At 40.1% G+C, this 26,628-nt stretch overlaps 3 protein-coding genes across 5 annotated transcripts in view; all 3 read right to left on the bottom strand.

The window, feature by feature from the left end:
- Window positions 1-1,317: 1,317 nt before the first annotated feature.
- Window positions 1,318-4,718, bottom strand: LOC135635196 (uncharacterized). The gene is made up of 4 exons (XM_065146115.1): window positions 4,559-4,718; window positions 4,368-4,451; window positions 3,824-4,228; window positions 1,318-3,667 (listed from the first exon to the last, which is right to left on the bottom strand). The coding sequence occupies exons 2-4, from the start codon at window positions 4,388-4,390 to the stop codon at window positions 3,547-3,549; spliced, it is 549 nt and encodes a 182-aa protein (XP_065002187.1). The 5' UTR covers window positions 4,391-4,451; window positions 4,559-4,718; the 3' UTR covers window positions 1,318-3,546.
- Window positions 4,719-6,909: 2,191 nt separating this feature from the next.
- LOC135636968 (pentatricopeptide repeat-containing protein At1g79080, chloroplastic-like) lies at window positions 6,910-8,940 on the bottom strand. Its single transcript, XM_065149220.1, has one exon. It carries the CDS (start codon window positions 8,923-8,925, stop codon window positions 7,162-7,164), a length of 1,764 nt encoding a protein of 587 aa, XP_065005292.1. The 5' UTR covers window positions 8,926-8,940; the 3' UTR covers window positions 6,910-7,161.
- A 629-nt stretch (window positions 8,941-9,569) lies between these two features.
- LOC135586974 (phospholipid-transporting ATPase 2-like) overlaps window positions 9,570-26,628 on the bottom strand; it is a 43,732-nt gene continuing 26,673 nt past the window's right edge. For all 3 annotated transcript variants that reach the window (XM_065148293.1, XM_065148292.1, XM_065148294.1), the window contains 8 exons: window positions 25,593-25,724; window positions 22,824-22,977; window positions 20,112-20,229; window positions 19,792-19,965; window positions 19,575-19,626; window positions 10,477-10,604; window positions 10,234-10,384; window positions 9,570-10,152 (listed from right to left, as the gene is read on the bottom strand). In XM_065148293.1, the coding sequence (XP_065004365.1) occupies window positions 9,811-10,152; window positions 10,234-10,384; window positions 10,477-10,604; window positions 19,575-19,626; window positions 19,792-19,965; window positions 20,112-20,229; window positions 22,824-22,977; window positions 25,593-25,724 (1,251 nt within the window). In that variant the 3' untranslated portion in view covers window positions 9,570-9,810. The remainder of the gene's footprint in view (window positions 10,153-10,233; window positions 10,385-10,476; window positions 10,605-19,574; window positions 19,627-19,791; window positions 19,966-20,111; window positions 20,230-22,823; window positions 22,978-25,592; window positions 25,725-26,628) is intronic.

A 26,628-nucleotide genomic window follows, 5' to 3' on the forward strand; every position in this document is an offset into this window, starting at 1 on the left:
AATTGTCAACCATGCATATATATTTTCCATCAACCACAGCCAAAAGGTGAGAAAAGCTTTGATATGCTGATCGCTGTCATCATGGCTAGTCTAGCATGTATGTAAATCTCTCCTTGAGTTCATCTCTTCTCTCTTTTTCTAGTTTTTTGCAAATTAAATTACACTCTAGCTATGTTGGAAGTCTTAGTCATTTGTCAATCCAATACTAAAATAATAAGTACACGTACCGAGACGTATTAATATATCTTATGTCGATACATTGAGATCAATACAACTTGATCGACCCCATTCTAAAGTCAGAGTCATTGACAAGTTAAAACAACATAATGAATCAAAGTTCGACTACTCAACAAAAGTAACAAAGAATAGTTGAGGGATTGTAATTGGAGCAAAAGATTAAAAATTCAAAAAGACAGAGAAATGTAGCATCCATAAAGGCTCCAAGGATACGTCGAAGGAATAAGTAGGGGACAATATCATAGACAAAGTAATAGATAGGGTATTCGATATAATGCTCATATATGTTTATATCTTTCGATTTTGTTCATACTTTATATAGTGTGTAGAGGGTTTGCAATATATTTGACGGATCTATTTTGGTTGACTTTTGTAGTTGTTTCAGGCTTGTAAATATAAGTTATTTGCAGTTATTGTGCAGAGGTAAAACTGCTTAGAAACAAGCTCCGTAGAGTTGAGCGAAGTGTCAGCCAACACAGCACTCAAGAGCAACCCGGGTGACACGTGGCTGGATAAGCCTTTGAGGTAGTGTCTAGGGTTGGTTCACTATCTTATTTTGTAATAATATTATATGGGCACTTATGGAGACTTTTGACTGTGACGGATTACCTTGGACTCTTTGTTATGCGATCGTTTAGAGCTTTGCAAAGCCTATATTTATAGTTTGCATTGCTTATCAAGTGTTTGCTGAAATGACTTTTTACGGGATCTCGAGTTAAAAACACTTCCTCTATATTCTCTTTTGTAGATTATTAAAAACCATAAGAGGTTTCATCCTTTACATTTGCATAACAAACGAGTACAAATCCCATATCATTCGATACGCGATCATATAATGGAATTACTCGGTATAAGATGATCCACAAATTGATCCGGATCGATATATACCATCGGTACCGAATGGTATACACTAGTATAGCAAATCTTATTATAAACTACGAAAAGGTTTTGATGAAAATGGTAGCTGTTCCATTCTTTTCAAGACTAGCAGCAAGGTGGTGATGAAAGAGATTATCTATATCAAATCACTTCTTGCGTAAGTAGAAAATAGATGACAACGCAACATTTACAAGAATGACACACTAAAAAATAAACCGATATTTTTTTTTTATGGATTACTGTACTAAGCAACAAAGGCAGAAAAGTTTGATCAAACATCATAACCCTCACTGGTTCCATGTGGCATAATCAACCACAAGATGGTCTTAAAGAAACAGATGGAACACTAGCACACACAAAAATTATTCCTTTCTCTTACCAGTATTTTTATTCTCATAAGAGATACTCTAAGAACAGTGATATTAGTGCTAGTTTCTCTGTTGTGTTCTTGAAGAGCATGCATCATGGGTTCTCGAGGAAACGTAATAGATCATAAATATCAGAACAAGGCCGAGTGTGCCCAAAGTCAGCACGCCCCATAAACCTGTGACAAGTGAGCTGATCAAGTTTGCTGCGAGTAGAGCATGACCATCCCAATTTCCAATGACAAGCAATTGCCGCCTGATGCTGATGAAGAAGAGTAAGAGCCCAAATGGAGCTCCAAAGCCAAACGAAAGGAAAGCTTTCCACCATCGGCGGCAGCGTACTTCCTCTGTGTTGAGCTGCATATGCATCAGAACAAGCCCACCACTGCACACTGATACTATGGTAATTGTATGGACAAGAAGTACAGGGACGGACTCCAGAAGTGAGTTCTGATGCCAGCTGCTTTCTAAGATGTCTATCATCACCTCAACATCACAGATTAGGGACAAAACATATCCAGCTCCAACAATGAGAAATGATGATCCACTGATGATATCAGTAGTTATGTTTGCAAGAATCGGCAGAAGAATGAGCTCTGCATATCTACCCAAGTATCCTCCCAAGAATATATGATCGGCATAAGAATGCAGCTTGAGATAATAAAGGATATGGTTGCATCATTCACCTTGATTATGAGAGTGTCAACCTTTACGAGGTTACAGCAACTTGAAGTGTGATCAAAGAGGATGCCTGGATCCAGTCTCTGGAAAACATGCAGCTGGGCTTCAAAGTTTTTATTAGTAGAGTTCCAACGCAACCTGCAATCAGGGCTAGAAGAGCATAGAGAAATGATGTCACTGATTTGGTGGCTCTTCCATGCTTTGGTGACTTGAGCCCCAAGTGTAGAGGAAGCAACACCAGCACATACATATAGATGTGCATGATATTTTGAACACCATAACCAACCATTGCAAATAGTTGTGTTGAGCTGAATGGTCCTCCAAACTCATCATCTGTCACAAGCTCCCAGCATAGTATAATGACCTTCAGGTGTCTCTTAGGATCATTTTGAGCTTCACCAGTCACTTTTGACTAATAGACGCTTGACAATATGAAAGATGAAACAAAGAAAAATCACAAAGAGGGTTGTGATGATCAATAGAGAGATCCATCCTCCATCTTAGCAGCACTCTGGATGTAAGGAGATAAGAGGAGAAAACACGAAGCTTCCCTTTATAAGATATGAGTCGCTTCTAACTTGTTTTAGACATCCAGGAAATATTAGCACCCCCTTCTGATCATATATACATATATATATGTAGAACCAAACAAAGGTCACTGTTCTAGTAAGGGTAGTATAAAGATCAATGGGCCACATACATCATGTTTAATAAGTGGTAGCACCAAGTCACCTTGCTTTTGGTACCTACTGCTCATCCCTTGTGCCCTGTTCTCTAGTGATCCATGGAGATTTAGTTCTTATTTTACTTTGTCTACCCACAAAAACCTACTATTAAATCTTGAATACATGATCATGTGGATGGTATTGCCCTTAGCAAACCAAACCCAATCAATTTGTGATAGAATTTGATTTTGGTAAACATATTCCTGGTATAATATTTTTAACATTCACCTACTAAATCTGATTTACTTTGCGCTGCCACCTTTATTAAATACTATAGTAAATACTTTTCCATACCTCTCAATTAAAAACATTAGTAAAAGCTGATCGATTTCTCTGTCTTAAAAATAATAATATCCTAACTTAATCTACAAACTAATGTAGCATACTGATAACAAGAATAATGTGCAGAAACTATATATGCAACAGACCTATGAATGCGTAGTGTAAATCATCGATGAAAAGGGAATTTATCTAATGATAAAATATAATTGCAACAAAATAAATCTATCAAATTATACGCATAAAGATGACAATAACTTAGATGATGCTTCATAAAATGCTAAGAACCAGTACTGAAACTACAAAATATTCAAGGTAGATACTTTATTAAATAAACTAACAGTGTGAAGAAAACAGACCCAATAACAGATAAAAGGTTTCTACATGAATTCATAACTAGCTCTTCTTAATATGGTCTCGTGCACTGTCAAAATAAATTTCCGCATGAGACCTGGATTCTTCACCGATAGTGGCGGATTGTAAATATCCAACTTTGGGCATCTGCATTCAACCAAAATGATGAAAAACATTACTAAACTAAATCATACAAAAAGCTAGCACAATATACCTCTTGAGAATATTAACCAACCTACACCAGCACTCTGGCACATTGTAAACTTAGACAAGAAATTGATGATGAGTACACAATGTGCTTACTCTTTGAGAATATAGACCAAGTCGTTAATTGGGATGCGTTGACTAGGAGGGTGTATAAGCAAAATGGCTAATTTGCAGCTGCGGCGAATGAGGAAGTTTAGAAAACCCCTGAATTGATATTTATCTAATCGATATTCATGCTTGAATTTCTCAGTAAATTCGCTCCCTGGCCGTGGATCAATTGTTCTGAAATCGAGGATCTTCCAACAACTAGGATCCAGTGAAGCTTCGTACCAAGACTTGCACACAAAAGGAACACCCAGTGTCAAGTCATGGAGGCTCAACTTTTGGAAGATATCCACCAAGCAGTTAGTAGGCAAGTTCTCCCATTGTCTGTCATTGATCGCTTGCTCGCTCATTGCCGTCCCTTCATCTGCAACACTCTTCCCTTTGTGAATCTTTCCCCTGTACACAGAGTAATGGTTTGGATCAAAGGCACAAAGAAACCAAACGAGGAAGTTGATCATTGAGGACTTGTATCAAACCAGTCAAGATCATGAAACCCAAGCACCAACTAGGAACGGATCGGGAGGCACGATCCTACCTTTTAGGGCTTCCGACGTCCATGAGGGCAAACTCCTAATCGACGGCGAGAAAGAGAGACCGGCAACGGCGAAATCATTCACAACTACAGGCAACCAAGAAAGGAACGCATGAAGTCGTGAAAACAGAACCAAAGATTTCGACTCGATCCGCAATAAGAAGAAGAAGAAGAAGAGGGATGACAAGAATTACCGGTCGGAGAGCACTCAAATCGCCTCGAATTGACGACGGGAAGAGACGAGCGAAGAAAAAGATGCTGCGTTTTTGCGCAACGGTGAGAACGAGGAGATCAACGTCGCGTCTGTTACGATCCTTATGACGGCCGTATTTCTCGACGACATTTAGGAATGGATTTATCTATCATTGTAACGGTGTCTGTTTGTAACGACAAGCAGTGATGACTGCTGTGGAGAAAACAACACTGTTCAAAGCACATGTCATCAACCATATACTTTCCATTTATCATCTTTTTTAAAAATGAGTTTATTCAATATTAATCATATCATAGTTTGAAATATTATTTTTCTTACAATATCAAGATCATTAATTTTTATAAAGATATTAATATTTGTTATAACCCTGATAAGCCATCATATATATATATATATATATATATATATATATATACAACTCGATTCCAAAATAAGTCAAATCAGATGCCTGGTGAAGCTGCAAGAAAAGAACAGATAAGAGAATACATGAGGTGGCTTTGTTTAATCTGATAAGGAAAAGATATCAAATAATGGGAGTTTATTCCAATGGGGAGCTCAACTTTTGGCTGTGCTAAAAAAAGCCTTGTTGATCTCTTTGGGGGATCACAATTACTACTACTATGGTGATATTAATAGCAACAGCTTGTCAATATTTGGTAAGTTCAAGAAAGGGACAAGCACAAGGTCAGAAGAACAAAGCACCAACCAGCTCCGAGGCAGTAGTACCTTGCCAAAATGGTTGTGTACAGAGTGTAGCTTTGCTAAGCTTCATCCATTGCTTCATTTTCCTCCATTTGGTGAGTTACAGAGGGAGGACATGCACAAGACAAGAAGAACAAAACACCAAACAGCTCTAGGGCAGTAACTTGTCTACATGGTTATGTAGAGAGAGAGAGAGAGAGAGAGAGAGAGAGAGAGAGTCTAATTTGGGTAAGATGGAGCCATTCCTCTCTTCCCTCCATTTGATCAGTTAGAGAAAGGGGCCATGCAGCAGAACTTCAGGAGAACAAAACACCAAACAGCTCTATGTTAGTCATGCAAAGTCTTGTCGTCTTGAACATTTCTATACCTGCAAGGGATTAGGTGAAGTTAGTCGATGAAGCTTTAGCTGCTTGTTTGAGTCTACACTGTAAATTGCAGTTTCCACATGTTAAGTTTTGCAGCAAGTGCTATGTCAGCTTTGGCAGTTGATGTGTTCACTTCGATGCAGAAAACCAGATGATCAATGGATTTGAAAAACAATATATTTCACAGACATGACTTCTTGGATCTTCTTGTAAATATCATGTAATATAACTTTGACAGCATATCATGCAAGCACAGGTTATCAAGTAAAGAACACCAAAATAATGCGTTGTTACACCTTAATTCATAAATATTGTTCGACAACAAGCACATAAAAACTTGAACAGACGATAGTTTCAGATTTGACACATCTGAGGACTTTATAAATGATAGATAATTCATAAAAGCATCAAAGTGAATAATAAGATCATCATGTCCTTTCTGTAACATCAAGAGAGAGCTATTACTTCCAGTTTGCAGAATACTGGGAGCAATTTCATTTGGTTCTATCGACTTCTAAAAGATGTAACCTTCGGCTTGTAGTTAAAATCCATGTTTCATTCGTGCTCAATAAAAGACCATCTTTCATCAAATTGCAGTTTATGCTTACTGTCACAAAGGAAGGAACACGGAACAGAACTCTACCCATTGCTTTGTGGACACTTCACTTCCAAAGGGCTTTGGACCAAGAGAGATGCCAGTCATCTACCAAGTAACCATTAATCATATTTGAAATTTGAGAAAATAGCAAAATGAAAATACTAATACACAAGATTGTCCAACATATTTGACAGCTTCTCCTGGCACCTAAGGCTTAGAAAGCATATCTCAACAATCATGGGGCCATAGTCTAAATTAACCTCAACTGCACAAACAGTGACTTGGTTGTATCCTTACATGCCATTGATATTATAACATTACATGCATGGATGAAATTGGCTGCAAATGAAGACTGACATGACTTGAAATGAGTACCTGCCAATCCATACTTCTCAGGAAACAACATCTGATGCTGCCAGCATAACTCTTCCCATTGGGTTTTAAGAAGCAATGCAGCACCAACGGTTGATGCCTAGGAGGAGAACTAGAACTAACATGAGGCTGGAGACAATACAGAGATTATGCCCCACATGCCATATAATATACTGAAAGCTTTGGATTTGAGGATCCTAAAAGCAATAAGCAGCCAGAATAATGAAAATCCATGACTAACTAGTTAGTTTGGTGATTCTTCCAGCGAAAATTTTGAATAGATGGCTCAGCATGTGCAACAAAAGTTTCCTTCAGAATGAATGATCAGCATAGAAGTAGAAAGCCAGGAACTAAAGCGTAGCTAATAGTAGAGAGATTTTGGTACAATCACACTCATCATGATAATGGCACTCAGATTGTGATTGACGTCAAGATATATGTGCTTGATAACAGAAGATTCACATAAGTTCAGGTTCCAAAACCTAGCAACACATCCTTTACCAAGAGCTGGTCAACTGCTTAAACTGCAACCACATGTACCAAAAATTAGTCCAAGTCATATTGCATAGTGATCCTCTCCATGGTATTTTGGCTCACAATGTTTCTAGAGTACAACTCTTTCAACACCTCTGCAGCCAAATCTGCTTCATCCTCATGAGCAAGTCCTTCAACCAGGATAGTGTATGTTGTTTCATTAGGCGCATAACCTTTCTCGATCATTGATTCATATATATCAAATGACAGATCTGTCCGCTGACCCTTGCACAATCCAAGAATAAGTGAGTTGTAGTTGTCTATATCAGGCTTATTACCATTTTCCTCCATCACTTCGAAGAGCTCAATGGCTTCATCCAGCATGCCCTCGATGCAAAGACCTCTGATCAAGGAGGAATTGGTGTATGAATCAGGAGTAAATCCATGTTTTGTCGTCTCATGCAGTAACTGGAAAGCAGCAAAGGTGTTCCCTTTCTTACACAAGAATGATATCACATTTCGGTAGAAGTCATTCATGGAAGCATTCTGCTTATTGCCCAAGCTTTGCAATATGGAGAATGCATCTTCCACCTTCCCTTCTTCACAGAGCACCGCGATTGCATTGTAAGTGCCTTCATTAGGAGTACAATGCCTATGCATCATGTCCAGGCATTCGAGAACCATGTTCAGTTTTCCCTCCTTGCAGAACCGAGCAATTATGGGGTTATAGCTCGCGGCTACGGGCTTAAACCCATTCCTTGCCATCTCCTCCAAGATGTCAACTGCTTGTTCCGTCCGACCATGATAAGCGAGTGAACCGATCAAGATATTGTATGTTATGATGCTAGGGTCGCAATTCTTCTCGCCCATCTCAGACAAGAGCTCCTCTGCCTCCTCCCACCGCCCTTGGTAACACAGACTCCTTAAAAGAATATTGTAGCTGACGACATTTGGTCGAAAACCCTTGGATGGCAACCCCCTGAAGAACTGCATTGCGTCCTCCAACCGACCTTCCTTGCAGAATCCAGTAAGAAGAACATTGTAACTGACGAGATTAGGCCTCCCGCCTTTGGCGATGATCTCATCCAGTAGCCTCACCGCCTCATCCGCCCCTCTCTCTTTGTAGGCTGCTTCGAGCAAGAAAGAGTAAGTGAACACATTGGGGATGAGCCCCTTGTGCATCAGTCTCTCCAAAAGCTGCAAGCTCTGCTGCAGATTGCCGTGGATGCAGAGGCCCCTGACCAGGGAATTGTAGACGATGGTGGTGGGGGGGCACCCATGCTCCTCCATTTTATCAACCAACTGCATCGCGTAGCCGACGTTGCCCCTCTTGCACAGCTGATTCACGAGGAAGGTGTAGGTGGAGGGTTCGGGGGTGGTTCCAGAGCTGGCCATCAGCTCCATGACGCGAATGGCCTTCCGGATCTTGTTGGACTTACAGAGATCGTAGACGAGTTGAGTGGCCTGGGCGGCGTCGGGCCTGTGCCCCTTCCCCACCATGTGCTCCAGGTGAAGGAAGGCGTCGTGGAGCCGGACCTCCTTGATTCTCGATTCGTTCTTGCCGTTCCTCCAGCTGGGGAGGGACAAGGAGGCGGCGTCCTTAGGGGGGAGGGCGACGGGGGGCGAGGCCAAGACCCTGGAGAAGCCATTGTTGAGGGAGAGAGAAGGGAGGTTTGGGAGATGGGAGAGGAAGCGTGGCTTACATCTGGTGACGGTGGCGTCCGGGGGTTTGGAGCTCGGGTGGGCGGAGATGGAGTGAAGAAGGGCTGTCATGGCACAAGGAGGATCTTTGAGAAAGAAGAGAACCGACGAAGGCCGCAACCCTTTTTCACCCATCTCATCCAGAGGGTCTCCTGACCAACCAATTCATCATCATCATCATCATCATCATCATCACCATCATCAAACGGTCATCAGAGTGAACGGGGGGGGGGGGGGGGTGGGGTGGGGTGGGTTTAATTAATTACTAATTAATTAGTCGGTAGGCATCGTCTCCCGTATATCCATCCAGCATCGATCCCTTAAGCACGATATAAGATTAATTACTAACCAGTGTCACTGTTTCTGAGAACATATAAGTCACTCGAGCCCAACATCTAGAGTAGGTGAACTGCAGTACCAACAACACAATTAGCTCAAACAACTATGCAAATTGTGGCAAAACGACATTCGTTTCCATCCGTGGAGATATACTATGCCAAAACGGCATATATATGCTTTGTTAATGCGCCCTCCCCATTCCATCATGCAATTTGACGTTTGAGGAATCGTCGAGTGATAACAAAAATCAGCTCATGTTGGATCCCACTTCTCGTCTCACGATCATCAACCTCTGCTGTGACCTTAAAACACCTAAAAACTCCGTTGCTGATTTCCCTTTTGCCTCGAGCCAACCCCTGTAACTGAAGGAATCACGTAAAGCTTCACTGATGCACCATTTCTTTTACATCTGAAAGGCAAAACAATTTAAAAACAGGTACTTTAGGTAACTTATGGAATATGCATTTTATTTTGGCATGTCCTTCAGCATTGAGTTTCTCAACGAGCATAAAACACTTATGTTAGGCCTAAGCATTCTTGATTCTGTATCCGGTAGGTACATTTTGACAACAGTCCAAAAATTCCATATCGAACTTTCTATAGGAAATTCCTTCTTTCAAGTTCTTTTCACAGCAGAAATTTCACATTTCTTTGTGTACTGAAAAAATGACAAAAAAAAAATCAATTATCTTTGCAATTTCTTGAGTAAGATGAGGACAGCCTGGATTGCGCTGGTTGTAAGAAATCAAATGTTGCAGGTCCTATGGACCTTCTGGTAGATGTTGGAGGGTCAGATGCTGATAGCAGGGGCTCATAAACACTGTTCCTGAATTTACTCTGGGATGTCGACAATGAAGCAACATCCTTCTCTAGGGACTTGAGCTGGGACTCAAGGCCCCCCATTGAGAAGATGGGTCCACGAGATCGCTCCGCCTGCTGAAGTATATTAATGGCACTTGATCTGTATGTATATCTGAAGTACTTGAGGGCTAGCACTGGACCCATTCCTACTGCAACAATAAGCTGGAACAAAGAGGTTCTTAGAAAAAGAAAATAAAATGGTAACGATAATTTATAACCATATGTGAACGACATGATACTCACAACCACAGTTATCCAGTACGACGGCTGTCTACAGAGGCGAAACATGATGGTGTACATTCCTGCTGATGGTATGGTACTGACTACAGAGTTGATGAAATAGAAAGCCGCAAAATTACCCCAGATAGCAAGGTGTTGCAAGGTTGTGAAGGAACTGGAAGATTTAGCAAGTTATGTTTTAGAGGAATGAACTTTCTCGACAATAAAAAAACTACCTTTTCAAATGACACAGTTACCAATGCTTACTTCATCTCAATTGTCACGACAAAGGCCTGCAACCAAATACATCCAGAGAGTGCGACCATTGACAGCTCTTCCATCTCACTTTTCTCATCAGCATATGCGTGCACAGTTATTAAGAAAACAACTAATGCCTGAAATCATGAAAAAAGGCAAAATCTTGACCATGAGTAGTGTTAAGAGCAAATTACAATAATTTTGTTGATAATTGTAAACTATACAGGTAATTCAGAGAACAACAGGAACAGATGACCCTTAGTGACATCTAGCCTGTAACAGTGGACGGACATGCATAACCAGAACTCAGAAGAGTAAACCAGCATCTAATATCTCAATCAAAGAAATGAGTTCAGTCTGATCAGAGGGGGACTACTTCAAGGTATTAAGGCATGTTGAAACAGTCAGTAGAGGGCAAGCCATGATGATTGGTAGTCCTGGTGGAACTCGGTTATCTGACGGGGAGATGGATACATGGGCATCGAAAGAAAAGAAGTGAACTCATGGTGGAGTATCATGTACCACAAGGCAGATCTTTTGAACATGCACCGAACCATTTTTCTTGCAGGGAAAGCAAGTTGTTGGCTGAGAAAGGTGACTAAGGCATCAAGAAATGTGGGAACATGCTTTGAGGACTAGCAAAACATGGTAGAAGGATGTCAGAGGTCCTCTTGGAGCCTCTATCTGAAGTCTTTTTATTGACTAGGCACAAGGTAAGAGAAAATGGATGATGGTTGACTGATGGACGACATACACAACATGTTGTTAGGACTCTAGCTAGAAGAGTCCTAATTGAGAGGGACATTCATGTAAAACCTACCTAAGCCGATCCCTATTAACGAGGTGAAGAGGCCAGCTAGGGTTAGAAGATTGTTTCTTAGAGATGAATTAGGAGTTGTAAAGAAATAGGAGTCTTGATTAGAAGTCCTATTAGGAGTTGGTTAGAAGAAGGAGTCTTGAGTAGGAGTCCTATTAGGAGTTAGGGTTTAGAAACCCTATAAATAGCCATGTATTCCTCCTCTTTTCATAAGCAATAGATGAATCTTTTCTGCAGCCTTTGAGCAGCAACTTGGAGGGAGGAACCCCTATAGAGTTCCAAGGAGGCCGATCCCCTAAAGAGATCGACCCCAAGTTTAGAATCTTGGAGGGAGGAACCCCTATAGAGTTCCAAGGAGGTCGATCCCCTAAAGAGATCAACCCCAAGTTTAGAATCTGCAAGGGTTCTAACACCTGGTATCAGAGCAGCGTTCTTGGCATCTCGCTGCCCTTCCACAGTCATCCATCAACCCTCCACAACCGCCCAAAGCAATTCCCACAATTGCTTAAGAGATCGTTGTCAAATTCCACCGTCATCTCCACCACCACGGATCATTCTTTGATCTCCCCGTGAATTGCAACAGGTTCTGGTTTTCTACCTTACTGTTGCTGCAATTTAGTTATCCTTATTTGAAAATCCAAAAAAAAATTATTCCTATATTACTGCATAAACTTTTCGACATAAAGTTTCATCTCTACGACGAAAGATACATTGCAGAATTCCAACCGTATAGCACTGTCTGTTTGATCTTGCTACTGTGTTTTTTCGATCCAAATCTCTACGAAATTTTTATGACATCTTTGACATTTCCTAATAGCAGATTCCCTTTGGTTTCATAAAAAAATTCTCAATATAAACCACTGATCTTTTACGTCCAATCTGCTATACTTAAAAATCTGTGCTGCAGAAAATTTCAGCCGCATATTGTTGCCTTAACCCATCTATTTGCAATCTTTTTTGAATGAAATTTCTTATACACTTCATAGATCATCTTGGCTTCCATCTAAGATTGATCTATAAAGAAATTCATCTCTAAAAACGATTTTGTGTTGCTGCAAATTTTCGTCGTAACCTGCTGAAATTTCTCGACGAGAATTCTGCAATCGCAACTTGCACCAATTTCCTTGCTGTTATACTGCCGAGATTTTCTTGATTAAATTAGATATCCTTGCTGTCATATAAATTGTGATTTTGCTATCAATTCCCTCCTCAATTCTCTCACGTTTTTTGTGGAAATTACGTCGAGAAACCGTTGTTTCTTCGACGACAATTCTACTCTTACAAGACAGCACATACTTGCTGCAACTTCCACTGATTTCTATCAAACCTTTGCTACCATCTACCACAGATCCAAAACTTTTATCTACAGCCCTAAAACTCTACCAAACCACACCCTCAACCTGCACCCAAAATAGCCACAAAACAAGCCTAAACCGTAGCCTACATCCACCAATCTACCAACCCTTTCGACCATCACCTCTCTCAACCAATACATGCCTTTAACCCGACAACAAAAGAGAGATCTTGATATCACAGATTTGACGGCATATACTATGGTATCTAAGGAGGTATTCAATGCTAAATTCGAAGCCTTCGAGGCGCGAATGGAGGATAAGATTCAGATGCTCTTTACCGAACTCAGATCGGGCCGACCACTAAGCCCGAAGAAATCACATCAAGGAGAGAGCTTTGCCCAATCGCACCAAGCCCAAAGATATGACTTCCAAGAGAGGGGAAGCTCTATGATCAACCTCAACTATCCATGCATGAGAGTGGACTTCCCTAGATGGGAAGAAGGAGACCCGATTGGTTGGATCTCGCGCGCGGAGCGATATTTTCGGTACCATAAAATCGCAGATGCATCTATGGTGAAAATTGCAGCTATATATCTTGAAGGGGATGCTATACAGTGGTTTGACTGGTTTGAACATACTTATGGAGTCCTTTCATGGCAACAATTCAAAGAAGGACTGCTGATACGCTTCAAACCAACCGATTACGAGAATATTGACGAACAACTAGCAAAGATCCGACAAACCTCCACCATTCAGGAGTACCAAACCAGGTTTGAAAGGTTATCTAATCAAACTCGTGATTGGTCTCAAAAACAGCTATTGAGGACCTTCATTGAGAGCTTGAAGTCGGAGATCCGAGGAGAAGTTAAAGCGCGACAACTATATACACTTATGGCAGCCATCTCTTTCGCACGACATCAAGAGGAGCAATTGAACTATGAAGCTCGGAGGACTAGGGTCACTCCTCAACCAGCAATATTGAAGCCCTCAACCCCCCCTACAATCGACCAAGTCCCTACACCAAAGAGGTTAACAAGAGAAGAGCTTCAGGAGCGATATGCGAAGGGGTTATGTTGGCATTGTGACGACCCGTGGAGCCGTGAGCATCGCTGTAGTAAAGGGAGATTTCTTATGATTGAACCAATAGAAGAAGAGGTCATTGAACATCCAGAAGAGAGCCTTGAACATGAAGAAGAAGATGCAGAAGAAGATCCACAATCAATCGAAGTTACGGTACATGCACTAGCCGACCACTCAAACCCGCAAACGATGAAAGTTGGAGGCCTTCTCAAACAACAACCGATCACTGTTCTCATCGACACGGGCAGTACTAATAACTTTCTAAACAGTAAGGTTGCTGTCCAGATAGCTTTACCTATTGAGAATTGCAGCAGGGTTGACGTTAAGATCGCCGATGGATGGATTTTGAAGTATGATCGTAGGCGCCCGTAAGAGAAACTATTGCTGCATAACCAAGAGATAATTGCAGATTTCTTCCTTCTCCCTCTTAACAATCATGAGGCCATGCTCAGAATTAAATGGTTGACGACATTAGGTGATATTTCCTGGAATTTTATGAAACTAATTATGAGATTTTACAGTATGGAGAAACAGGTGACATTGCACAGGAAACGTGGGGGCGACATAACAACGATTTGCACACAACAATGGAGAAGGTTTTGCATAAAGCATACAGCGGCTTTTTGGCACAACTTGAGCAGCAAACTAAGGGAGAGCCAATAGAATTTGAAGATCCAAACCTACTTCCTTTGCTTGCTAAATTTTCAGATATATTTGACGAACCACACAACCTATCTCTTACCCGTCGGCATGATCATTATATAACGATTCTTTCAGGCAAACCTCCAGCAAATACTCGGCGATATCAGTATCTACATCTCCAAAAGGATGAAATAGAAAGGATTGTAAAAGAGATGCTTGAAACAGGGGTGATTCGGCCAAGTTGTAGCCCCTATTCCTCACCAGTGCTACTTGTACGCAAGAAGGACGGAACTTGGCGGATGTGCATCGACTACCGAGCTTTAAATGGCATCACCATCAAGGACAAGTACCCAATACCAGTGGTGGATGAACTTCTTGATGAATTAAAAGGAGCTCGAGTCTTCACAAAGTTGGACCTCCGATCCGGTTACCACCAAATTCGGCATTTACGGATTGTTCTGACGATCCTTCGGGAGAATACTCTTTTTATAAAGCAACCAAAGTGCAGCTTTCTCCAGCAAAAAGTAGAGTACCTTGGGCATATAATATCAGAAGAAGGAATGGCGGTAGACCCAGCAAAAATTGAGGCAATGCAAGGCTGGCCGAAACCTACAAACGTGAAATTACTACAGGGATTCCTTGGACTAACGGGCTACTATCGAAAATTTGTTAAGGACTATGGGAAGATCAATGCACCACTCACTTCTTTACTGAAAAAAGATGCTTTCCAATGGTTAGACAGAGCTTCCGCTGCCTTCGACAAACTTAAGGCAGCCATGACGATGACGCCGGTGCTAACATTACCAGATTTCAACCGACCCTTTATTATTGAGGCCGACGCATCTGGAGTCGGAATTGGAGCCATTCTCATGCAAGATGGTCGACCACTCGCATACACTAGTAAGGTATTATCTCCCTCCCATCAAAACAAGTTAACATATGATAAGGAGATGCTCGCCATTGTGCGCGCAGCAACGAGGTGGAAACCCTACTTGATTGGTCGACGATTTCAAATTAAAACCGACCATAAAAGCCTCAAGTACTTTTTGGAGCGAAAGATATCATCCCCTGAGCAGCAAAAATGGGTAACAAAACTTCTTGGATTTGATTATGAAATAATTTACAAAAAGGGGAAAGAGAATGTTCTTGCAGATGCGCTTTCGCAGCTACCCGAGCAAGCTGAAGTTTCAGCCATTTCACTTCCGACCAACGACTTGTGGATATTAAGATGGAATGGCAGGAAGATTAAGAGAATAGTAAGATTATAAAAAAATTGGAGGAAGCACCAAGCTCCGTGGCTTATTACAAGTGGGACTCAAAAGAATTACACTATAAGGGACGCATTGTGCTTATGATAAATTCTACTTGCATCTTCACGAGCAGATTTTGGACAAAGTTATTCCATATGCAGGGTACTAAATTGAAAAGGAGTATGGCATATCACCCACAAATCAACGGCCAGACAAAAGTGGTAAATAGGTGCTTAGAGACGTACCTCTGGTGTTTCGCTAGCGACCGACCAAAAGAGTGGGCAAAATGGCTACCCTGGGCCAAATGGTGGTATAATACTACATATCATTCATCTACAAAATGTGCCCCTCATGAAGCATTATATGGTCGATCAGCCCCTGTGATTCCAAAGTATGTAATTGGCTCAGCCAAGGTAGATCAGGTTGACCAAGAATTGATTGATAGAGACAAACTCTTACAACTGTTAAAAGATAATCTCTCTACCGCTCAAGCCAGAATAAAGCAGCAAGCCGACACACGACGAAGTGAAAGAGAATTTTCAGTAAGAGATTGGGTTTATCTTCGCCTACAACCATACAAGCAACTCTCTATCAACACTCGAGCCTCCATGAAGCTATCCCCATGTTTTTATGGGCCCTATCAGATCACAGAGCGTATTGGAGCCGTGGCGTACAGACATAAATTACCTGAGGATGCCAAAATTCACCCTGTCTTCCACGTATCATGCTTAAAGCCCAAGTTGGGAGAACACGAGTCATCCCAGATCCAACTGCCCAACACAACTGAGGATGGAGTTATTCAAGCCCAACCACAAGCCATCCTCGATCGTAGGATCGTGATACGTCGCCGACATCCCTCTACTGAAGTACTAGTGCATTGGAATAATCTACCACTTGAAGACGCCACATGGGAACCATATGAGGAGCTGAAGACTCGGTTCCCTGAATTCATGGAATCTCAACCTTGAGGACAAGGCTGATTTAAAGAGGGCGGGTCTGTTAGGACTCTAGCTAGAAGAGTCCTAATTGAGAGGGACATTCATGTAAAACCTACCTAAGCCGACCCCTATTAACGAGGTGAAGAGGCCGGCTAGGGTTAGGAGATTGTTTGAGATGAATTAGGAGTTGTAAAGAAATAGGAGTCTTGATTAGAAGTCCTATTAGGAGTTGGTTAGAAGAAGGAGTCTTGAGTAGGAGTCCTATTAGGAGTTAGGATTTAGAAACCCTATAAATAGCCATGTATTCCTCCTCTTTTCATAAGCAATAGATGAATCTTTTCTGCAACCTTTGAGCAGCAACTTGGAGGGAGGAACCCCTATAGAGTTCCAAGGAGGCCGATCCCCTAAAGAGATCAACCCCAAGTTTAGAATCTTGGAGGGAGGAACCCCTATAGAGTTCCAAGGAGGCCGATCCCCTAAAGAGATCAACCCCAAGTTTAGAATCTGCAAGGGTTCTAACACATGTGGTGTGGCACTACCTACACTGCTAAAAGGAGACGACAGCTAGATCAGTGAAGAAACACGGACAATACCATATACCGAAGCCCCATTTAGTCCTGTGCCACCCGGGGGGTTCCAGGGTGCTGAGATGGCTGACGTTTTGCGTGCAGCTACGGCTTGCAGAAAACAAGTCGTGGCACGCGAAAACGGAGCCATTTTGGGGCAGTTCGGCCCGGCGCGGTGAGCGGTTGCACTGTAGCGCTGTAACCTGTTCGAACATGCATTTTTACAAGAAAAAACACAAAACCAAGGCAAAACAGACGGTCATGTCTCTGTACAAGCATGCAAAAGCGACGAACGGTTCATTAAACGAAGTTGTTGCGGGTGCGCGACAACCGTTCGTGATAAAACGATAGTCTGAACGACACAACATAACAAAGATAAGGATGGGAGAGTTCGAGATGTGTCTCAATGTCATAGGTTATAGCTTGGCAGATCTCTACATAGGTGAAGGACGTCTAGTGAAAGTAGAGGCCATGCAAGTGGGTGTGCACACCAAAATGGATCAACTAGATATAGATGGAGACATCTTGCTGATGACATGAAATGAGTTCATACAATATTTGAAGGATATGATGACTCAAATTATGTAGTGGGAATGCTCGTAGCCATCCTCAAAGATCGAAGGTGCCTAAGCCACATTGGTATGATGGAAGCTAAGGACTTGAAGCTAGACAACTATCTCATCAACATGGAACAATACTACAAAGCAACCCCCAAAATTGAAAGAGATGTCAAAGGTGTCAAAAAAAATTATTTACCAAAGTGCAGACACAAGCTACGGTGCCAAACCCACTTGGAGGAAAGGAATGTCAAGCCTAATTCATGCCCAAGAATATTGAGCTCATGGCATAGTGAAAGTTGAGGCAACATCACCATAGCTTAACAATTCAAGAGCATGGGAAAAGGTTTCTACATGCATAAAAATGACAACCTCTATTGAATCCTAAACGCTCTGGGAGACAAAGGCAAATCACAAGCTAATATACATGGACATCAAACTCAGTGAGAATACAACCTTTTGTAATGGTGGATACAAAGGGCCACAGTACATAAATTCAGAACAGCTCAGGATGCAAAGCAACTTCGGTTGGACTTTGTTAGGAGCCAGAGTCACATGATGATGATTAATTTGGTGGCAGATTCTATCTTAGAATTGCCATAGGAAGTCAACGTTGGAACTTGAAGCAAATGAAAACTTTATGGCGATTCCCTTGAAGATTTCTGAGCCATCCTTAGGGTGAAGATTTCAAATGTGGCAAGAGGGATGTCAATATCATTCCTTGATTCCCTCTTTTTGATATGAAATGAATCTCCATTCATGGTGCCAGCTTCAAAGGGAGCTGACACAATGAATCTCAAGGAGGCAGATAAAGATAGGATAAAATGATGATTCTTGAATCAATAAAGTTTGTAGGCCTTAGCTCAGGCCAAGAATTTATCACAGAGAAGTTAGCTCTTAAATGTCTCAATTTGCCAATCAAGATGCAAAAGCACTTTCCACAAAAAACATGGTATGGATACAGAGTTTAAACTGGAGACAGGTCCCAAATCCCTGACCAAAACTCCATACTGGACATCATTTCTAGGCCTCTAGACAGATAAGCTATTGAATGTTTACAATTCCAGAACTCAAAGTTGCTCGTGGGTGCCCTGATGCTTTCAGAGGAGAAGATTGATACTGAATGTCACTAAGGAAGCAAGCTAGAGAGCAGAATTAGCAGGGGCCAACAACATAATGGAGAATGACATACATTCAAGTTGCAGTCCGATTAAAGGGGGACTACTCCAAAATATACAAGTGATGTTGAAGCAACTAATCATACAAGGCAAGGCACAATGATCACAATTATGGTGGGACTCAGTTACCAACAATAAGTTGGATACATAAGTGCAAAGAAAATGTGCAAACTCATGAGGTTACTAAACTGTTGCACTCATAGGGAGAGCAAGTTTATCAAGAAAGGGGATCGATGCAACAAAGAATGTAGGGACATGCTTCAAGTACCAGTAAAATAAGGTAGAAAGCCAAATGTCAGAAGGGCTCTTGGAGCCTTTGGCTATATCTCAAATCTGTCAAGGTTGGAGAGATTTAAATGATGGATGACCCAAGGACGAAGTATGCAACAAGTGGTGTTCGCCCCGTTACCACACAAATGTGGCAACAACTAGACTGATGAAGAAATAATTGAAGTCACTTATCGTATATTTTTGGATGGAAAATGAATATTGGTAGAAGAACATAAAAACATGATTTACATGTAATAAAAATATTATCTACGAAAACTATTAGCAATCAGGATTCACAAATTATAAAATACGCAGAGATAGATAAATAAATATAAACACAATTTTCAAATAAAATGTGTCGTTCATCAGCTTGGAAGAAGCCAGCAACTTCAAAGTTCACTTTTGCAATTGTTCCGAAACTATGGAAAGAAACTTAAATAACTACAATCTTGGTTTAACTGCAAGCTATAAGATATGACAGACAAGAACCTGACAAACTAAGCATTTCACTTACATGATATAATGAACGACCAAACCATCCAGCAAATGTGCTCGGGTTTAAGAGCCTATATATATACAAGAAACATTACAATAATTAATTGATAACAACAAAAAGCTATAACTCATACAAGAAGTTTAAACTTTCTGATGTTGAAATTTCTGATGCAGTTGCATGAAGGATAAAACAAAACTATATTTAGCTCAGCTGAACCTGAACAAGTTCTGATTACCTTCCAGCTTGACAATATAATAAAATCTGTGGGTTCTGCATCACTGTTTTCTCACTAAGGTCCTTGTCTAGGACAACTGTTAAAACAGGTATACTAGTGTAGAAGACGTTATAAGCCATCAAACTAATGGAATTAAATAAGCTGGTTCCAGAAACACCTGAAAAGAAAGAAAAACTGCACCATACCCGTATTAGCATTAATGGTGCAAAAGCTTCAATAACAACTTTCTAAAAGTTAGTGAAGATGATTAATGTTGATCTGAACTACTGATATTAAATGACAGAAACAAACAAAGACAGGAAATAAAAACAGGAACTTACAATATCTGTATAAAACATATCAGCAATGACTTGTAAAAGGAGTATTGTGAGAGAAAAGCTGTTCGGTTGTAAGAATAGCGCCCATGAACAAGAATCAACCTTTTAAGGAACCGGAATTCTGATAAACCATGCCAACAGTTAATTAATGAATAAAACTCATTCTCTTCCAATGATGATGTAATAATAATATGTAATGGCAAATACAAACTTTTTGCATAGATCAGAATCACAATATCACTATATCATCTAACAAATGAGAAAAAAAATTTCAATACATTAGAAGGAAGAAATAACTCTTGCATATGCCTGGCAATAAAGTTTCTGATCAACTCAATATTCAGAATGTCTGTAAAAGCAAAGCTAATGCTATGATGTGAAGAGATATGCAACATGGACAGACAACTGAACCAGCTGCTCAACTGAGTCTAGGTATGATCAAAACTCAACTAGAAACAGCTTAACTACCTGACATCCATCCTTAAACTCCCAACATGCCATCATCTTGTAGGTGGTGATGTATCAAAGTTGTGTAGTCAAGTGTGACTCATCAAATGTCAACCTTTGATGTTACCTACATGGTAGAAGCTCCCAATCAAGCCAAATCCATCATCCAACCAACCCTTATTCTACATTTCCGAATTGCTCTACCCCAAGTTTGCTGTTAAGAAGTACTTCCCACTTTTATCTCTATTACCATCTTCAGAAAAACCTAGACTAAATTTAAATGTATTAGCTTTTATCTTCTTCAGGATCATATTTCTGATTTGCTTAAGCATTGTAAATATGTTTTCACAGAATCAAAAGCTATGCAGTAAAAAGATACTAAGCCCATGTAAGAACTGGTTCTTTCTTTGTACAGTTCATGGATATTCTAATGGAATGACAATTTTCTTGTTCTCTTCAATTTTGAAGGGTGCTGAATGACAATGGTCTAAACTATTCCAAAAGCAAGGCCAAGTGTTCATTACCTTTGATCCAAACTTCTTAGTGCAATACCTAGATCATGATATCCCTTATTGTTGTAATATTTTGATGAAGTGCCTTAGATTATGAACTTGTGGTCTTTGAGATCACCAAAGCATGTTTATCCCAAGGTCTGTCATACCGAATCATACCGCCCGGTACGGGCGGTACGTACAGGTCCGATAGGCTACCGGTATGCGGACCACCTGCTACCGGGCGGTACGTTAAAAAAAACCCCGTATCGGATGATATGGGGTAATATCGGGTGGTAACGGTCGAAATTTCGACCGTTACCGCCCGGCAAAACTCGGTAACGGTCAATTTTGACCGTTACCGCACCGCACTGTAGCAGTGCTACAGTGCTCCAACGGTCAATTTGATAGTTGGAACCCTTTCTCATTCTATTTAAGCCATTCTTCTCTCCCCTATTTAAGCCAAAGGGGAAGACAGTAGCATCAGTTGCATTGTTGGAAAGAATCGAGTCGGACGACGAAACACCTTCACAATCACAGTCTCTTTCTCGCTCGGTCCAGAGACATGACAACAACACGGACAGCAGTGCCTCGACAGATGATGACGATGATGTCGGGCAGTCGTTGGTCTCGTCTACAGAACTTGAGGGTGGTGAATGGACCGAGGAGCAATATTTTACACATGTCACTCAAGATTCAGATTATGGAACTCGACAAGGTACTGGTCAAGTTTATGCGCGGAAGGGGAAGGGGAAGGCAGTGGATGAATATGAACAAATGCGACAGAGCATACATAATATAGACATAGAAAAAGGCTCATCGTATTCACAGCCATCGTATTATGGAGAATCATACGGGCAACAACAGTATGGTGATAGTTGGTCATCCTTCTCTGAGCAACAGTATAATATAGAACAGCAGATCAGTAGCGAAAGTAGAAGCTCTAACATTCACCAATATATGCCTCAAGAGTTGCCTTGGACAAATATGATTCATGACGATCAGTCTACAATCAGCACCACATTGATGCATCAATGGCATACGGTGTATCAATACACTATGTCATGGGATCAATTTCATGATTAGGTTCAACAAACGTATTATATTGATATGCAGATGTATTGGATCGAGGACCCCGATCCACCACACGTAGAGGCACGTCGTTCATTTTGGTGGTAGAATCAAGTAATCAACAATCAGGTATATCTACATATGTGATTATTTAATTCATTTGAATTTTAGAGTTTATATTGTAACAAAATAGTCTAACAATTCAATTGATTTTTCTGTAGATATTTCAATCTATAACGGGCTGAAATACGAACCTCAAACAAGACTACCTCAAAGCCCGAAAAAGATATGTGATACTATTCTTACCTAATTTACATTGATTTTGCTAAACTTATACTATTACTATATTTATTTGTAACTTGAAAACTCTATCCTAACTTTTTTTTTTAATTTTCAGGTATTTTCAGAGGGTTAAATCTGTGAAAGAGCGGTACACCTGGGTGTACCGCTCGATACACCGTATCGCACCATACCGAGACCAGGTTAAAACGCTGGTACGGTACGGTAATACGAACCTTGGTTTATCCTATCACCAATCTTAGCAAATCATCTAATCCTGGAAACAAAAATCCTACAATTTTAAGCATGACTTACTAAAAATCAAACCCAATAGTTTGTCCTTTCTCTTCTGAAAGTTGATCTAAGGCTACACCAACTCTTCAGCAAATTACCAAAATACCTAAAGAGAGTCAAACCAGCTACTCACTTCCGATGCTATAGTCAGCTGCCCTTGCAGCTTGCAAGCCTTCCCGTCCACTAATCCCAACACCAATATCAGCCTGCTGTATCATCCTGACATCATTTCCACCATCGCCAATTGCCAAAGTTCGGTAATCACATGACTTTAGAAGCTCGACAAGCTACAAAAAAAACACAAATGTTTACTTTACATTATAAATTGGCAATCAATAAAACAGTAAGTCACTTGTACATCACAGACACTAAAGTAAACCACTATTGCATAAAATCCAAGCATGACAATTTCGACCACTGTGAACAGACGTATCCACTTTTTTATAGTTTCTTCAAAGAAACTCCAACATAATCTGAAAACATTCATCTTGCAGACTGAGCCCCTAACTATGCCCTGAATTAGCTTAAAACCGAACCAGAAATTAATTGCAAACCAATGACAGGTTTTTAGCAAAACATCATCTACATCTCTGTAGCTTTCAGAATAAACTTAATATATCTTGAGTTTCTTTAAAATAATGAATAGAATGGAGTCAAGTTTTTATGACTGGAATACAGCAGCTAGATAACAACCTGAATATCTAGAAGCTACATTGATGTGATAATAGATATGCACAACAAAGTTGTCACTACTGTTAAGCTTGTCGTCCTCCAAGTTCCCTAAATGAATCCAATTTGTCATTTTCACCTTGGCTACGAATGAACTTACTAGTCATATTTGGAATATCCTTGGTGTATGCTATTAAGTTGATTGATGAGAATTTAAATGGAATAACTCTATGCTTGAGAAATAGTGATAGATGCCAGAAACTAAAATTTTTAGGCTGAGAAGAACTAGAACAGAATACACAATGTATCACTTTAGTCATGCCAACAGAAAAACCACAGGTATAAAAATATGCAGCCAAGTTCCTAAAGTTAAAAGCTTTATATATCTTGTATTTATTATTGGGCAGGAGGAGATTAATGACATTGTTCATCACATTGGAAATGGGATAGACAAAGTGAAGTGGGACAGTAATTTTATCTGATTATCACATGCACCTTAGATTAAAAACATATATATCATAATTGCATAGTTGGTCATGCTTAAGAGTCAATCTTATGCAACTAAAGAAAAAACAAAAATAAGTTAGTGTTGTTGAGATTAGGATGTTGAAATGGAAATGGTATGAACTTATCAATGGATAACTGTCAATTAGGATCAGTGATGTAAGGAAATGTAGACGGAGATCCAAGAAAACTTTATCAAAAATTAATAAGATATTTGACTGCTATTGTTTTGACTAGTGATACCCCAAACAAAGCTGAATCGAGGAAGAAGATCCATCTAACCAATCCCAAATTTTTTGAACATTATGAACTGTTGTTGTTCTTGTTATTGGTGTATTGGATCTAGACATTTAATCAAACTAGACTTGACTCTTCTTGAAATCCTGCTGTTGTACCATACACGGTTCGCAATACCGTACCGTACCGGTATTTCGACCTGGGCTCGGTTCCGGTACACCCAGGTGTACCGAGCGATACACTCAGCTACAGTGCACTGCTACAGTCGGACCGGTATCAGGCGTTCCGCGTACCGTTGGCCTATCGGACCGATACATACCGCCCATACCGGGCGGTACGATTCGGTATGACAGACCATGGTACCATGCTAGTGTATCAGAAAACAGCAGAATCATCGAAGATATAGCAAGGAAAATAAGCAACAAAGTAACTGAAAAAAAGGGCCAAAGAGATGACAAAATGTAAGAGAAGTAAAAGAATATATGATGCTGATAATTAGATCAATCAGAAAAACTTGTGCATCAGTTCATTATAAAAGGGGATAGTAACTGTTAGATTTATAAGATGATAATGGTTCTATTCTGGACAGTCAATTCTGTATCAGTTTACATAGGTATAGTAAGCCAAATATGATGAATTCTGCTTCGTTAAAATTTTCCAATGAAAGAAATTATACAAATCCATTAGACACCCATACCGAGATACATATTATACAATTATAGTGCACATCAATGATACCGAATTATGATTCCTGTCAATGAACTATTCAAGGGAACTCCAAGACTTCCAAGTCTAGAGGGCCTCATGAACTTTTGGATCTAAAACCATCATCATCAATTTCACATGCCAAATATGACATAGTTAAAAACATAACTATTTTTCTAGTAGAATTGCATTCTGATCCACAGTACTATTGCACCTTAGATCATTGTGAGACACCTAAGCATATCAATGAAATTGGGGGGTTAAATTTCATCAATAGTGTTCAATTTTATAGATGAAAATAAACAAAGAGTATAAAATCCATGTTACGCACACCTATAAAAGCAATTCAAGAAGTTCTCAAAACACCATTCATGAAGCTGTCTGAACATAATAGTGAAATTTTCAGTGCTTTAGTTGAATTAATTTGGATTCTCCATATTTTCAGCTTCCATATATTACTAAATGTTCAGATTTGCAGTTAGCTAGTCGTTCAGCTTGTATTGCATAACAACAACAAAATGTTCCTACCTTTCATGCCTTTGTCTAACAACCATAGGAAAGAACTATTAATACTGATTTACAAAACAATTTTATCAGAAACACATGTTTCAAAAATAATGCAGAACCATTAAATCAGATAATGCAACTCTTCTTAAAAACAAAAGTGCAATCAAAACTATATCAATCATAGCAGGATGAATACATATATGACAATGATTCAGCAATATTGGTAAATAGCAACCGATGAACAATGGAATCGCCTGTCAGTAATACTAGAAAAAATTACCTGAGCCTTTTGGGAAGGTGTCACACGACAGCAGATCGCAGTTCTCGAGAGGATTGCCAACTCGGTGAACACAGCTCTATATTGTTTCAAAATTATTTCAAGGGCCCAACCATCCACAACAAATGCCAAATCCTATTTTAAGTTAGGAAGTAAATTAGATAACATTTTCTATAATAAAAAATTCAAATATTAAATGAACACACTGCATTTTACATTATCAGTTCATTGGAAACTGAAACAAATAAAAATGACACCAACATCAAGATTATAATTATTGAGGTTCTAATCTATAAATATAAACTGGATCTGCAAACAAAGCAGATCTTTGCAATACAAGAGGACTTACAACAAAAACCGTATTATCACGGACAAAGCTGTAAACATGGTGTCTGATGTAATGCTCATGTATGTCTGTATCTTTCAATTTTGTTCGTACACGCTTTGCGCAACATGTAAAGGGTTTGTAGTAGGCTTGGCAGCCTCAGTTTGGTTGGCTTTTATGGTCGTTTCAGGCTTGTAAACGCAGGTTGTGTGTAGTCGTCATACAGAGGCAAAACTGCCTAGAAACAAACCATCCAGGCAACTATTTTGGGGGTTTTCTAGCTCCATAGAGTGGTGCTGAGTGTCAACCAATACAACACATAGGAGCTACCAGGGTAGCACATGACTGGAAGGGCCTTTGGGATATTGTCATGTGGGCACTAGCAGAGACTTTGATCTATGACGGATCGTCTTGAACCTTTTGTCGTGCGATCGTTTAGAGCTTGCGAAGTCCAAGTTTATAATTTGCACAGCTTATAAAGTGTTTGCTGAAATGGCTACTTATGGATCCTAAGTTAAACGTATTTTCTAACCCGTCTTTTTTTTTGTAGATCCTTAAAAGAACATAAGAGGTTTCCGGGAGGCCAACCCTTTGCGTACGAACACGCAAAGGTGTTGCATGACTTAGGCAAAACTAGCTCAGTCCATGACAGATGGCATTAGAGCGAGACAAGCACACTTAGAAACACTTGACATGCAAGCATCGAGGACCTAG

This window comes from Musa acuminata, chromosome BXJ3-4, assembly GCF_036884655.1.
Source record: "Musa acuminata AAA Group cultivar baxijiao chromosome BXJ3-4, Cavendish_Baxijiao_AAA, whole genome shotgun sequence".
Classification (NCBI taxonomy): Eukaryota; Viridiplantae; Streptophyta; class Magnoliopsida; order Zingiberales; family Musaceae; genus Musa; species Musa acuminata.